Genomic DNA, 15,446 nt, shown 5'->3' with positions numbered 1-15,446 from the left:
CAGTTAAATGTCCATATATAGCCTGTTATTGACCACATGTTATATAGAGTGGGGATAGTTAACCAGCTGACAGATTATTGGTCTGTATTGTTATAACATCGACCAACAAAACCTGCTGGGGTTAAGTTACACAAGGTTACTCAACAGATTTGTCAAATATGGAGTAATATCAAACAAATCTGAAATTATTTTCTTTTATTACGTAACAGACCAGTTGTTGGGAAATGTTTGTAAATAAGCATACAGTAAAACATTGTTATAAAAAACCTGAGACCAACATCGTTATACACACTTTATATATAGGAACCTTGAGAGAAAAAGAAAGTTACTACATGTACAATGTACGTCACAAACCGTGAAATGTTATAAATGTGTTTTACAGAGTCATGAACCTACAAAATTAAGTCATGAACTTATCCTTATTATTACTATGATCTTGGATAAATGCTGAGCTGCTTTCTATAAAGGAATATCTGTTGGCAAAAGTTACAAACACACAGAATCATGAAATCTTATTGATAATAATTTTATTTTTGCATATGGTCAATATGGGTAGCATGACTGACACTTCAAATTCTGTCCCACATATGCAGGAAATATGAGATTGGTCCTTTGTTGATATCAAATCATATGAATTCATAACTGAATGCTCTGAGTATCGAATATAGTTAGACTTCAAAACTTATAATAATGTTATCTGCTAGTCCTATTGACAAGACTTCCTGAGGAATTTCAATAATTAAATGAAGATAAGAGAATTGGGCCAGTGACATACCTACCTGATTTCCACATCATTGTGGACATAGCTGATCACAGTTCCATCCTGTTCTTACATACTAATGATGCTACACTGTTTACTTTTAATTGTTGACTTTCCCTATCATTTGTCCACTCAGTAGTCCCACCCAGCTTATACACAATTTGTCACCACCGATCTGTTCAAAGTTAGCAGGCCTACCTTGACAACTTTCAGTTTGTCATCACCAATTTTTATCAGTCCTTACATTGGAAATTTTCAATTCTCATCACCTGTCACTCAAGTGCAATGTCAGCTGTCCAACCTAGACAATCAACACTTTTCACTACCGATCACAACTTATAAAGTACTGTCAGCCATCCAAACTTAAGAATCAACAATGTCCACCACCAATCAGTTTAAAGGTAGTGTCAACTATCCCACACAATGCCTACCACTGGTCTCTAGAATGTAGAACTGTGGGGCGAGCCTTACCCACATCCTTCAGAATCCCCGGCCTATCAATGCCTATCAGCTCTCCAGCTAATTACGCCCCTTAATATTGTATTAGGACAGTAAGATGTCATCTGACTCATCCCTTACCTGAGTAGTATCTCTATACACTGTTCTACTACTTAAATACAGCAATCTATCGAGCTCAGTGTCAACTACATGTCCAAATAGAGTATCTTACAAAGTCATGTTTAGAGCTTATTAGTGTCAAATACACATCAAAGCTTATTTTTGTATTACTTTCATAATTAACCTGCCAGAAATAAGCTAAGATACTTCTTACTCTATTCTCAATATTATCTGTATTCAGCATTCAACTTCCAATGACATGAACTGTATATCTAGTAGTTACCTGTAAGCTGATGATACCCTATCATAGTGCAGGTCAAACACTATCAATACGGCTGATGATGGTGGCACAAACAGGAAAACTTGTCAATGTCATATCAACAGTGTTTGTAGGACACATTCCACCAATCTCCCAATCAGTTACCTAAAGGTTTAGAATTATATCAACAAATTCCACCAATATCCCAATTAGTTACCTACAAGTATATAATCAACAAATATCACCAGTACCTCAATCAGTTACCTACAGGTATATATCAACAAATACAAGAGGCCCAAAGGGCCTTAACGGTCATCTGACTACCTTGGCAATAGTAAAATTAATAATGTAAGGTGTCACTTTATTTGTCAGGACCATGTCAGGATCATTTTCAATTTCTTTCAACAAATTTTATTTCAAACAAGAGGCCCAAGGGCCTAAACATATAGGAAATTAATTAGATATAGTGTCCTGGTAGCCATCTTCGATTTGGGATCAACCAGAGATGTAACAATACTTTGTTGGGACCATGTCAGGATCATTTCATGCAGGTTTTAGCCAGAACTTGAGAAGAAGTTCAAAATGTGTTTTCAAGATGGCCGCTGTTGCGGCCATCTTGGATTTCAGATCGACCCGCAAAATAACAACACTTTGTCAGGACCATGTCAGGATCATTTCATGCAAGTTTCAGCCAAATCGCACTGGTAGAACTTGAGAAGAAGTTCAAAATGTGTTTTAAAGATGGTGGCTGTGGCGGCCAGTTTGGATTTCAGATCGACCCGAAAAATAACAACACTTTGTCAGGACCATGTCAGGATCATTTCATGCAAGTTTCAGCCAAATCACACTGGTAAAACTTGAGAAGAAGTTCAAAATGTGTTTTAAAGATGGTGGCTGTGGCGGCCAGTTTGGATTTCAGATCGACCCGAAAAATAACAACACTTTGTCAGGACCATGTCAGGATCATTTCATGCAAGTTTCAGCCAAATCACACTGGTAAAACTTGAGAAGAAGTTCAAAATGTGTTTTAAAGAGGGTGGCTGTGGCGGCCATCTTGGATTTCAGATCGACCAGAAAAATAAGAACACTTTGTCGGGACCATGTCAGGATCATTTCATGTCAGTTTCAGCTAAATCGCACTGGTAGAACTTGAGAAGAAGTTCAAAATGTGAAAAGTTAACGCACGGCGCAAGTCGGACGACGACGGAGGAAACATGACGACTATAGAACTTCGGGTCAGATGACCTAACAAGCAGCCTCCCTATCAGTTACCTACAAGTCTAGTTATATATCCACATATTCCACCAGTCTGTTAATCAGTTACCTACAGGTTTAGAGTTATGTCAACAACTTCCACCTGTATCTCAATCTGTTACCTACAGCTCTAGTTTTATAATTACAATGACAGCAGCCTCCCAATCAGTTACCTACAGGTATAATGATATATTGACACATTCCACCAGTCTGTCAATTAGTTACCTACAGCTCTAGTGTTATATTGACACATTCCACCAGCCTCTAAGTCAGTTACCTACAGCCTTAGGTCTACTGATATATATATATATATATGTGTTGTGTTCTGTCTCCCAATCAAGTTTATTACAGGTGTAGTGTTATATAGGGATACCTTGTATATCAGACCAATATTGTTACATAGGATCAATATCTTCTCAATTCCTGGCTAGAGATATTGATGAGGAAAATATATTGTATCTTTGTATGATCATTGACCTAGATCGAATTTCATTGTTATTCTGATACTAAATGTCGGCTAAGAACAAAACACAATGGCAGCTAGAACCGACAAGGTTGCACGGTCCTGACTAACAGACCAGGTATCTTATAATAATAATACACACCCTACTGATAAAATACAGCCAGATAAAGTTACACATATTCAAATCACCTATTACAACAATTCAAGCAGAACAAAACCTCTACAGTTGACTTGTTTGTCAATATTAGATCATGTTGCATATATCTAGTTGTTTGTACCGAGGTTTAGTTCTCTATTGATATCCCCGTCTGTTATTAATATATGTGTACTGCCCCGGTCAGCCTTATTAATAACAAACCTGTAATACTATAATGTATATAGATGACAACTGTTTAGGATTTATAGGGCCTATCATCTTACAATATTAAGAGGTAGTATCCTGTATCATGATATGTATGACACCATTCAATTTTGACTGTATTTTGATATACGTCTGTTCTTACTTATATCATATTTCTACCAGTAGTTTAGATTTAAAATAAAACAACAAACAACCTGTTGTTGGTATGGGTTATCACATTAATCAGAAGGGTTGGATTTTACTGAATGATCTGGATCCTGTAAACCATTGATTTTCTGCTTATACAATATTTTGTGTCTTCGTTTTTTTGAAAATGTTCACGAATATATAAATTGGCAAATAAGGTTTCTTACCTACAATCAGGCATTTATATACAGTGTATAACTTTTATTTAGTTTGTTTACAAAGCATTTGGATTTGCATTTAAGCTCTCTAATGATATTATGCGAAAACAAATTGGTGTAAACGTACTGTAGTGCATCATATTGAAACAAATTAAGTTCTATTGAGAAAATGAACTAACAGGCAAACATATAAAAGACAAAAGACACTCATTGGTGTCTCTATACAAACTTACAATGAATTTCAGTAAAATGAGTTACTTCTTATACATACCAGGTACAGGTTTTCTTCACCGTGTATATATATAGTTATATAGTAAAAGTAAATTGAGTTTCTCTTTATTGGTTCATTGTTTTATAAAGCATAAAATACATAAATATAAAGCTCTCATCAAATGTGCCACTCCATCACAGTGATAAGGAAATTAACAATATATCATGTGAAAACGATCACCATCGAAAACTTTGTGAGGTTATTACAGGTATATAATGGATGAGAAATCAGGTAAAATACAGGGCTTATACTAAGGCTGACTGTTACATTGAGGAAATGTTCCTCCAACACCAACAACTTTGTCATAAAGGCTCCATATTTTGTACATGTGGAGTTTTCCAAGCTTTCCACCAAGTTTTCTTTAGACATTGAACAAAATTTCTAATATCTGATGTTCAGGTAAAGATTGAATAAAAATAAAACAGAATAGCAAGTGTAGCAATGGTTTCCCAATAAAAAGCCATATTCAAATATTTCTTTTGAACTTTTCAATACTACAGACTGACACATAAAACAAATGTGTATGTTTTGTGTGAAGTTTTGTCATCAGTTGTGGTTTAATTGAAACAAGACCTCAGTCAAGGGAGATAATACAAGACTTTTCAACTTTTGAAGAATTTCTAAAGATGAGCTAGAGAAACATAATACCAGGAACACAATGGCACACACCTGGTCTTCTGTATACAGACTAATGTCTTGTCCAAATATTTTCAAATACATTTGTGTAATAAAAACTTTTACTTCTGAGCCATGTGTATTTCTTTTCCAATGATTAATTGATAGTTAAGGGAGCTCAATAGAAGTGTATTCTTTGGATTACAAAAGATTTCCTTTTTATACACAAATTGACACTATACCGTATACATAATGCTGTTTATAGTAAACAGTACGACAATGGCGGATGGAGCATTTAAAGTTTGGATTCCATTGCCTGGATAAAACCGATTTGTTAAGGGTATAGGAGATATGAATATGCATATTCAAATAAAAAGTTTGCAAATATTTGTCATATGCTGTTATAGAGAATCAGATGTTACAGTCACACGTTTACTGTGCAGCAAAAAGAGAGATTTTCACATCCTGCATAATATTCAATATTTTGGAACCACTTCTTAACATATTGCCAGCATAAAGTGAATATTCGGGACTTTACTTCTTTGTTTTAATTGTCCATTTCAGTGATGTTGCACTATGAAATTACATCAGTTCCAGAGTGTATCACAAAGAGACACCACATTAACAGCAGCCTCCCAAATCATTCAACAGCTTCTCATTGCAGGATGTGGAACAATAGATTCTACTGAGATGCCATTTACAAATACAATAAGGCCTTTGTCGACATGGTGTCATTTTAAGCAGCTATATCATTTTTACAGGAGAACTTACACAGATATCAAACAATCATATCAAGTAAAAGGGAGATAATTTAGGAGACATGTCATGTCACCATTATTAAGTGAAGGGGAGATAACTGATGAGGCAACTCTGCAACTCTTTTAAAACAATCATCAGGTTAAAGGGATTCGTGAGACTGTTTTAGTAACTGTTATCAAGTAAGGGGGAGATAATTTAGGTGATTGTCTTTTATAACTATTATTGAGTAAAAGTCACTACACCTGTCATCAAGTTAAAGGGAGATAATTCATTGCACTTTTCTGTAAGGAGACAATAGAGGAGGCCCTTCTTTACTGAGATAATGGAGCAGACCACCAGTGACTGAGTGACACACCACCAGAATTACAGGATATTGATCAAGGTTTAAGTGGGATAGCCACCTGCTGCTTTGGTTTAATGGGATTATAACAATACTCAGTATATTCTAGGGGTCGATTGTAACAATATAGGGTCTATGTCTATCATACAGAAAGGTGAAATAGTAGAGACATCAATCAATCAGTCAGTTAAAACAGTCAAAAATAATCTATAAATACTATCAGTTAAATTGTTACAAGAACAAAATATCCAAACATTTTCAGGTATTCCAACCAACTGAAGATATCCAGGAATGAGGATATAGTTATACAATTTAGGCTGACTTTTGACTTTTGAAATTTATTGAAATAAAGATTTGAGAAATTTTGAAAACAAAATACCAAAAGGTAAACCCCAAAAAATGTAGCTGCTACAAATACTGATAATTTATAAATATTTATGTAATGTACATACTATTTTATGCAAATCAGCAGAATTTATGCATCACAAAATTACCATATGAACTTAACCATAAGCTTTCTAACATCATCATTACTTACTTATCAGTACAAAGAATTTTTAAAATTACTAATTTAAATAATTAAATAAAAATTGTTTAATTTGTGTAGACTTAATAAACTTTTATAGTCACTATGGTTGAACTTTTCAACATAGGTTTAAAGATCACCATTACAAAAGTATTTATTCCACCTAGATTTTACATTTAGATGAAATCAGCAGTACTCCGATTTGATGGGGGTGTACATACATAATATATATACAAATGTATATATGTATTATCAAACTTCTGGTATCTCTCGCTCTGTCACCCTCACACCATCTCCAAGTTTGTATCTACTCGCAGCTCTTTGCTATAACCTGATCTTGCTGACGATAAAGTAACACATCTCCAATTAAATTGAGACCCCAGGTATCCTACAGACATCAATGACCTAACGCTAACATTACCATGAACAAGCCATTGTCAACGCTAAGTGACCTATACAAAACGACGAGATTTGTGCGTGAATCTTAATCTAACAAAGAGCCAACCGGTGATGAAAAATACAAAGAAAATAAACAGCTATTTACCTCCCTCGTGGTGAGTAGCAGGGCCATGGAAGCCAATCCTCAACTCACACTGAACTCAAGTATCATGTCGAGAAAAAAAACCAAAACCAACAAAAAACTTAAATGAATTTACCTTTCTCCATGTTCCATCGATCCAGAGTAGAGGGTTGTATACACTGGGGGCCTACCCAAACCTTTAACACTCAACTCCATAATGACTGCACTTAATTTCCTTTTGTTCTCTTATTATTGAGTATAAAACAAAATCAAATTCCAGTCGTATGAAATTGAATAACTTTGTGATAGCAGGTATTATTGGTTATAAGTAAGGATTAGAGTTGTAAGTCGGTGCTTCAGAGTCCAACACTGTGGGGCTGATACGACCACCCGGCTAGGCTTGACCCTCAACGCGGCTTAGCTTTACCTTGTTATAGTCTTATGTCATCTGTGGCATAACGTGGAGAAAATCTCGTATAAGTCTTTAAACTGATTAAGGTTTTAAACACAGGTAGGTAATTGTATATATACATGGATGTACCCAAACATACTTGATCTTGTTATGCAGACAAGAAGATCTAGATAATACATGGGGATCAGTATCCAAACATATACACATATATGTCTTATATAATAGATATATACCTTACTAAATTAGGTGTGGAATACATCAGGTATAGGATACTTCAGGTGTCTGATACATCAGATAGACAGATACAAGAGTTTTCATATACATCATGTATCAGATACAACAGTTGTCAGATACAAGAGAGTTGTCAGATACAACAGTTGTCAGAAACAAGAGAGTTGTCAGATACATCATGTATCAGATACAACAGTTGTCAGATACAAGAGAGTTGTCAGATACAACAGTTGTCAGAAACAAGAGAGTTGTCAGATACATTATGTATCAGATACAACAGTTGTCAGATACAAGAGAGTTGTCAGATACAAGAGTTTTCAGATACATCATGTATCAGATACAACAGTTGTCAGATACAAGAGAGTTGTCAGATACAAGAGTTTGTCAGATACAAGAGTTGTCAGATACAAGAGTTTTCAGATACATCATGTATCAGATACAATAGTTGTCAGATACAAGAGAGTTGTCAGATACAAGAGAATTGTCAGGTACAAGAGTTGTCAGATACAAGAGTTTTCAGTTACATTATGTATCAGATACAACAGTTGTCAGATACAAGAGAATTGTCAGGTACAAGAGTTGTCAGATACAAGAGTTTTCAGATACATTATGTATCAGATACAACAGTTGTCAGATACAAGAGAGTTGTCAGATACAAGAGTTGTCAGATACAAGAGTTTTCAGATACATCATGTATCAGATACAACAGTTGTCAGATACAAGAGAATTGTCAGATACAAGAGTTGTCAGATACAAGATTTTTCAGATACATTATGTATCAGATACAACAGTTGCCAGATACAACAGTTGTCAGATACAACAGTTGCCAGATACAAAAAACTTTCAGATACAAGAGTTTTCAGATACATCATGTATCAGATACAAGAGTTGCCAGATACAAGAGTTGCCAGATACAAGAGTTTTCAGATACATCATGTAACAGATACAAGAGTTTTCAGATACATCATGTATCAGATACAACAGTTGTCAGATACAAGAAAGTTGTCAGATACAAGAGTTGTCAGATACAAGAGTTTTCAGATACATTATGTATCAGATACAACAGTTGCCAGATACAAAAACTTTCAGATACAAGAGTATTCAGATACATCATGTATCAGACACAAGAGTTGTCAGATACAACAGTTGCCAAATACAAGAGATTTCAGATACAAGAGTTTTCAGATACATCATGTAACAGATACAAGAGTTGTCAGATACAAGAGTTGTAATATACAACAGTTGCCAGATACAAGAGTTGTCAGATACAAGAGTTGTCAAATACAACAATTACCAGATACAAGAGCTTTCAGATACAAAAGTTATGAGATAAAACAGGTATCAGAAACAAGATTTGTCAGACACAAGAGCTTTCAGATACAAGAGTTATGAGATACAATAGGTATCAAAAACAAGATTTGTCAGACACAAGAGCTTTCAGATACAAGAGTTATGAGATAAAACAGGTATCAGATACAACAGGTATCAGTTACAAGAGTTGTCAGATACAATAAGTGTTAGATACAACAGGTGTTAGATATGACAGGTAATCATATTTTCAATGTTATATTTATCACTCATTGACAAAAAAAGTAATTTGGAAGATTAGAGCTGATTATCAAAATTTAAAAAGTCAATAAACAGGAAGTATCCTGACATCAATTGTGATAGAAAATATCCATTTTGTTCATTACATAGTCATAGTGTTAAATGATTCCACAATCAAATTAATTACTATTTCTTCAAAGGAAAATAAGGGAATTCACTTACAGAGATTCTTGAGGGAGAGTTACTTATTAGAAAAGGGGTATTAAGGGCAATAACAGGAGTAAATGTGACTGATAAAAAGATTATTAATATCAATAATACATATTGGTCAATATCTGTCAGGGTTGTCTTTCTATGGGTTGTCATAAATTAGGGCCTCATAAAATGAGCCCAGTTCTCAATAGAAAACAATTCATTTTATTTCTTTTTAGCAAAATTCCAGAAAAATGCAGTTTAATCGGTGAATATTCTCTTCCCAATTTCCCCCGAAAATTAAGTAAATTTAAAGAACCATTCCTTATTTGAAAGATGCTCCACCGCTGACAATTGGTATTTTTTCACTATCAAAAACAGGAGCAGACGATTTAGTTTTTCCTTCAGTTACAAAAGTTACTTACTTTACACCAATACCATCATTGAAAAGTTTGAGCTTTTAATTTTACTTCAAGTTGAAAATATAAAAAATAATCAATTGCATCCCAAAAATAATCTGTGGCACTATATATCCTATATGTAATGAAGTACTAATCGGCATGCACCAAAGGCAAAATAAATTATCTTATATTATTTTTTGTGTTAATTAGACATATATACAAGATTAAACACCAATTATTATTCTAATGATGAATGCCATTTATGCTCTGTCGGCGGTGGAGCATCTTTAAAGTGATATAGCCCTTGATGTATATGTATGAGAGTGTATGTTAGAGAGAGAACAGATACTTATTTCTAAAAACATATATGTTGTCTATCCAAAAGTGTTTGATTTGGATAAACCTGTTTAAGTAGCAAGGAGAGTTGTAAAATCTACATATAATGTAGATATATTGTTTCTGTCTACCTTAGGGCTCACAGAATATGTACAATTTACACAGGCCTAAAGGCAGTAATCTGGACAATAAATAAAAAAGGTGACCTATAGGTATTTTAGTGCACCAATATTATACAACACTGTCATATACCTGTATATATATACTACATTGTCAGCAAGGTGAGAATTTTACAAAGCCTTCAAAGAGTCATCATTTCTAATTCTCGGATAGGTACTAAATGTATTAGATGTATGTGCTGTTGCTAACTCTGACTGTACAAGTACTTCACAAATGATTTGTTTTAGTTTGCAAAAAATTCACAAATTACTTCATATACATGTACATATGTATTTGGTGTAAGTGGCAATGTGACTTTGATATGCCTCTCCATCAAATTCAACTATGAGGCCCTTGGTCTGATGATTACCAAATCTGAACCTCAACATCTATAAGGAACTTATTAACTTCTTTTTGAATATTGAGCTACATATTAATTAATTGATTTGAAAAATATTTAAACATGTGATGGTCTTTATGCTAGGTTAACAGAAGTACTATAAGCAATTTTAAAGTATGTGGAAAAAATGACGTTGTCATTCTACACACATAACTGCATATTAAAGATGCTCCAACGCCGACGGAGCATAAAATAGTATTCTTCATTTGAACAATAATTGGTGTTTAATTATGTATTTATATGTCTAATTAACACAAAAAATAATATAAAATAATTTCTTTTGGCTTTGGTACATGCGCAATCAATACTTCATTCCATATAGGATATAGAGGCACAGATTTTTTTCGGGATGCAAATAATTATTTTTTTTATATTTTTAACTTGAAGTATAATTAGAACTTTAAGCTTTTCAATGGTGGTATTGGTGTAAAGTAAGTAACTTTTGTAACTGAAGAAAAGTACTAAATCGTCTGTTCCTGTTTTTGAAAGTGAAAAAATACCATTTGTCAGCGGTGGAGCATAACTATTAATGGGTATGTTGTGTTACAGACATCATCTCAATCACTCGATAAAAGTAGTATATATACATTATAGATACTGTAGATATAGCAAAGCTGTTGAATCAAACCTATTGTAACATTAACAGATACTTACTATTTGATGTCATGATTTTAAATCCATGTATTTTCACTCCTTCTCTTAGTTATAGGTAATGATACAGGTGAAGTACAATGAGGATACATATCTGTAGATAATTCCTATATACAGCTTTCACAATACCTTATAGATAGCACAGACCCAAGTCAACTGTCACAATCAAGGTCAACACCAATACTTCTGATGGTGAAAACATTTTTATTGTCCATAGCTGTAGATCATGAAAAAGTCACTGGCCCGCCACTTAAGAGAGCAATTTGAATGCTCTGTCGGTTCCTACGTAGCCAAATTTGGCCTGGTTTATTGTTATCGCTGGCCATTCATAAGGTCAATGAGATGTAGATCTTCAAAGATGTGTGATTTTAATGTTGAGAGCGACAGAGGTACGGGGTCAGGTCAAACAAGCTGTTGTTACAGAGCTCTGAACATCTCCATCAATCTTCTTCTCCTTTTTTAGTATATTATCTACCATATAATCAGTCAGAGCACCTGTCTTCAGTTCAAAGGGTATCCTCTTCACCTTTTGAATTAAAATCTAAAATACCTCCACAAAAGAGAATGTTTCTTTTCAGATAAAAAAGTAATCTAAATTATACAGCAAATACTACACCGCTGTTACCACACATACACAGCTGTAACACACATATAGATATTGGTTTAAAAATATTTCCAGTTCCAAACCAGGCGATTTGTAGATAGTAGATCTGTGTTTACCAGGTATCCCGGCAGGTGTATTAATGAGTGTAACAATACCAGCATGACAGAAATACCTGGAGGTCAGCTACATATAGTCTTGATTACACCTGTAAAGTAATGACCAATGGTCAGTATACTGTGATAGGTCACCCAGGTTAATTAACTCAGGTAAAATGTCTAGTATTCCTTCGTACCAGTCTGTTCATAACCATCTCCGATCAACCGCGCTACCATTCAAATTGAAACTTTAAAGCAGTAGTCGAACTCCTCTGCTGTAAATGAATGTGTGTACGTAAAGAGAGTGAGTGGGTCAGTCTGACTGGACCTACCCGCGGATACTTTGAAACAACTTTATGGCTCCTCCGCCAACTTCAAACAGTACCTAATATACTTGAGTATACCTGTTCCATTAAGCTACGGGTATTTGTTCTCTGTTGATCATGACCTGCTGATAAGCTCCTGTATACCCCGTATTGGTGTCATAATCACCAAACCCAGGACAATAGAATACGTCTTTTGTAGAGTACTCCTTTACGATCGTCCACTCAGCTCTTTTCCTAATGTCTTCAACCCATACAGGAAATCAGCACTGAAGCAAAGTATATCAACACCATTCTAATGAAGTAACAAAGCCTGATATTGTATTACCCTTCACTGGATGCTTTTAAGGACAGTTCTCTTCACTTGGCTGCTCAAATTGTATGACAGTTTTCTCCAATCACTTATGACTTTCTTCAGCTCAAATTGTATGACAGTTTTCTCCAATCACTTATGACTTTCTTCAAAGGATGAAGTCTTAAAATAAGTCAGCTCTCATCACCATGCAGCTCTCATTACAAGACTGTCTCACATCTCAGGGTGGCCCTCATCACATGAGTGCTCTCATTTAAAGGTGGTTCTTGTGATAGGGTGGCTGCCACATGGTGGTTCTTATTACAAACTACAGTAGATCTCTCTAAAAGTGTCTTTCATCACAAAGCATATTTATATCATTGATGAATCCCATGACAATATGAGTCCCCCCAATATTTAGCTATTATCATAAGATGGCTCACTCTAGGTCTCCCATCAAATAGTGGCTCTCACGTACACCAAGGTTGCTTTCATCCCAAGGGGCTCAAGATAATTACAACTGCAAGTTAAGGGGGCTCACATTACCAAGCAGTTCACTTCGAATAATTTGAATATTTCAAATATGATTTTTGTCATTCAGACCAAATATTCAGTTCTTATTTTTCAAGGGTTTTCATGTTTAACCAACTAAGATTTTCTGAGATTTTTAAACAAAGTACAAAAGAAAATTTGGCTGGGATCAGCAAGGTACTTTGTTTTAAGCCAGGCTGTCGAATGTCAAGTTATCTAAGTTTGTATATACCAACGTTTCACTGTATGAAGTTTGGCTCATCTCGCAGGATGGCTCACAATATTGAATGGCTGGCACCATTATGTTTTCAATCCAGTTAGTTAATAGATACATGATTCATGTATCAAAAATTGAGAATTTTTTTTAATTTCTGTCATCGGTTCATGAAACGTAATTGTAACATGTATACGATGAATCGTTTGATAGTATAATTAAGATGTATCAGGTGGGATAATCACAGGTGTAAAAACTTAACATCAATAAAAATGACAATCGTTATTGACAGAGACCAATGAAGCAGACAGAAATATTTGCATTTACCAGGTATATCTTATAAAATGTCTGAAGATAATAGCTAGAGAGTACAATTGTTATCTCCAAAAGTTATCAAGGAAACTTTCACTGAGATGTATTACATATTTTAATGGGGTTTTTATTTGGAAATAGATGAACATATTAACACATGTTTGAAACTAAAATTGAGAGTCTAAAGCTATAACTTTTCTACATTATGAACAACAAATGAAACACAGAAATTATGTAACTTTCCAAAAACATCCAATGAAATCCAATAAATGGAAACCAAATAACCTGGAACTTTGTACAACTAAGATAATGGTGATTGAATTGATTTAAACAATTATTTCAATCTTGTATTTGGCAGCAAATGTAAATGAAGATTTTGATAAGTTATCAGACAATTACATGTGTGGGGTACTCAGTGGTCAGTTGGGGAGTCAGTGATGTGTATCCGCCCTCCTCCCTATTCACCCATTAACACTGTAATAGCTCCCTATGACCAGGCCTACACAGATGACCGGCCCCATTTGATCACCAGGAATGTGATAATACCTGCCACAAACATTCCCTGTTTACATTAAATCCACAGTTCATTTAATCTAAGTTACAGTTGGATAGTCTGATAAAAATTTAATCACGCTGTGAAATTACTACCTACAATTTGGGTAAATAAACATTATACCACAGGTATATTGTATAGACGTTTTATTGAACACGCCTTTCAGAAAAGATAATTGAATTTGTGTGGTTGGAAGTTAACAGAGTGTAACAAATCTTCTCATTGGACGATTGTCCCCTCATGCTCCATTGGTCAATACAATATATGTAAGCATCAGACTGTTTCACTCTAATCTACGGCCATTATAAGTACATTTTTTTCACTTATCTCCTTTTTTATGTTAACATGAAAATGTTTCAACGATTATTTACACCACCCTCAAGTAGATGTTTATGTTTATTTAACAGGTACATATGGTCTACAAAACTCATAAATGACAGCATGGATTTTTCAAATTAACAAAAAAATCCAAATTAAATCATTTTAAATGATTTATTCGAAATCTGCACCAAATTATTTCTCCTTACATAGGCAATTTTATCCGTGGAAAAAAGTTTGTGTAAAACATTATTAGATATCACAAATTACAATAAATCAAGAAGTGAACATGTGCCAGTACATAATGTCCTCCAAATTAGTACATGATCACGTATATCCAACTAATATTTCTCAATGTCATCATGACTACCTCAAAGATACCAAATGGTGTCTAATATATGATATACATACATGTATGAGACTTGTTAGATTGAATTACATACACAAATATTTATGAAAGTCACAAAGTTTTAATAATAAATAAACTTTATCATTTATGCTGTGTTTGAGAAGCCCTAGACTAAACAATCCTGAATTTTATGCCTAAATCTATTTAATAATGTCAAATTTAGTAGATAAAAAAAATTATAAAGTGTTTATGACTTGATGTTTCCAGGCAAGCCTTTATTCCAGATCTTATATTTTGCTCCATAATATGTTCAATTTCAATTGAAGCACTAGGATTCCAGTAAAACTAAAAAGCCACTAATATTAAAGCAAAATTCCATATCCCAAAGAATTAAAGATATATAAACTTATAAGAATTTAAGATCCATTAAAAAAGAACTCATGATTTTTTTTAAATTCATGTTTTAGTTTTCCCTTCTAGATATTAATATGCATG

The 15,446-nt window shown here is 34.1% G+C and overlaps 1 protein-coding gene across 7 annotated transcripts in view; it reads right to left on the bottom strand.

The window, feature by feature from the left end:
* LOC138323005 (myosin-I heavy chain-like) overlaps nucleotides 1–15,446 on the bottom strand; it is a 40,455-nt gene that overhangs the window by 16,830 nt on the left and 8,179 nt on the right. The window contains exon 1 of one of the 7 annotated variants that reach the window (XM_069267310.1): nucleotides 11,364–12,490. The exons of 4 other annotated variants lie outside the window; for them this stretch is intronic. In XM_069267310.1, the coding sequence (XP_069123411.1) occupies nucleotides 11,364–11,376 (13 nt within the window). In that variant the 5' untranslated portion in view covers nucleotides 11,377–12,490. Of the gene's footprint in view, nucleotides 1–779; nucleotides 1,372–7,166; nucleotides 7,476–11,363; nucleotides 12,491–15,446 lie in introns of those variants that run through there. 2 more of the 7 variants (XM_069267311.1, XM_069267309.1) reach the window with 2 other exon arrangements.

This window comes from Argopecten irradians, chromosome 5 (assembly GCF_041381155.1).
Source record: "Argopecten irradians isolate NY chromosome 5, Ai_NY, whole genome shotgun sequence".
NCBI classification, from domain to species: Eukaryota; Metazoa; Mollusca; class Bivalvia; order Pectinida; family Pectinidae; genus Argopecten; species Argopecten irradians.
Note: the sequence above shows the minus strand (reverse complement) of the source record. Positions and strands in the feature narration are given on the sequence as shown.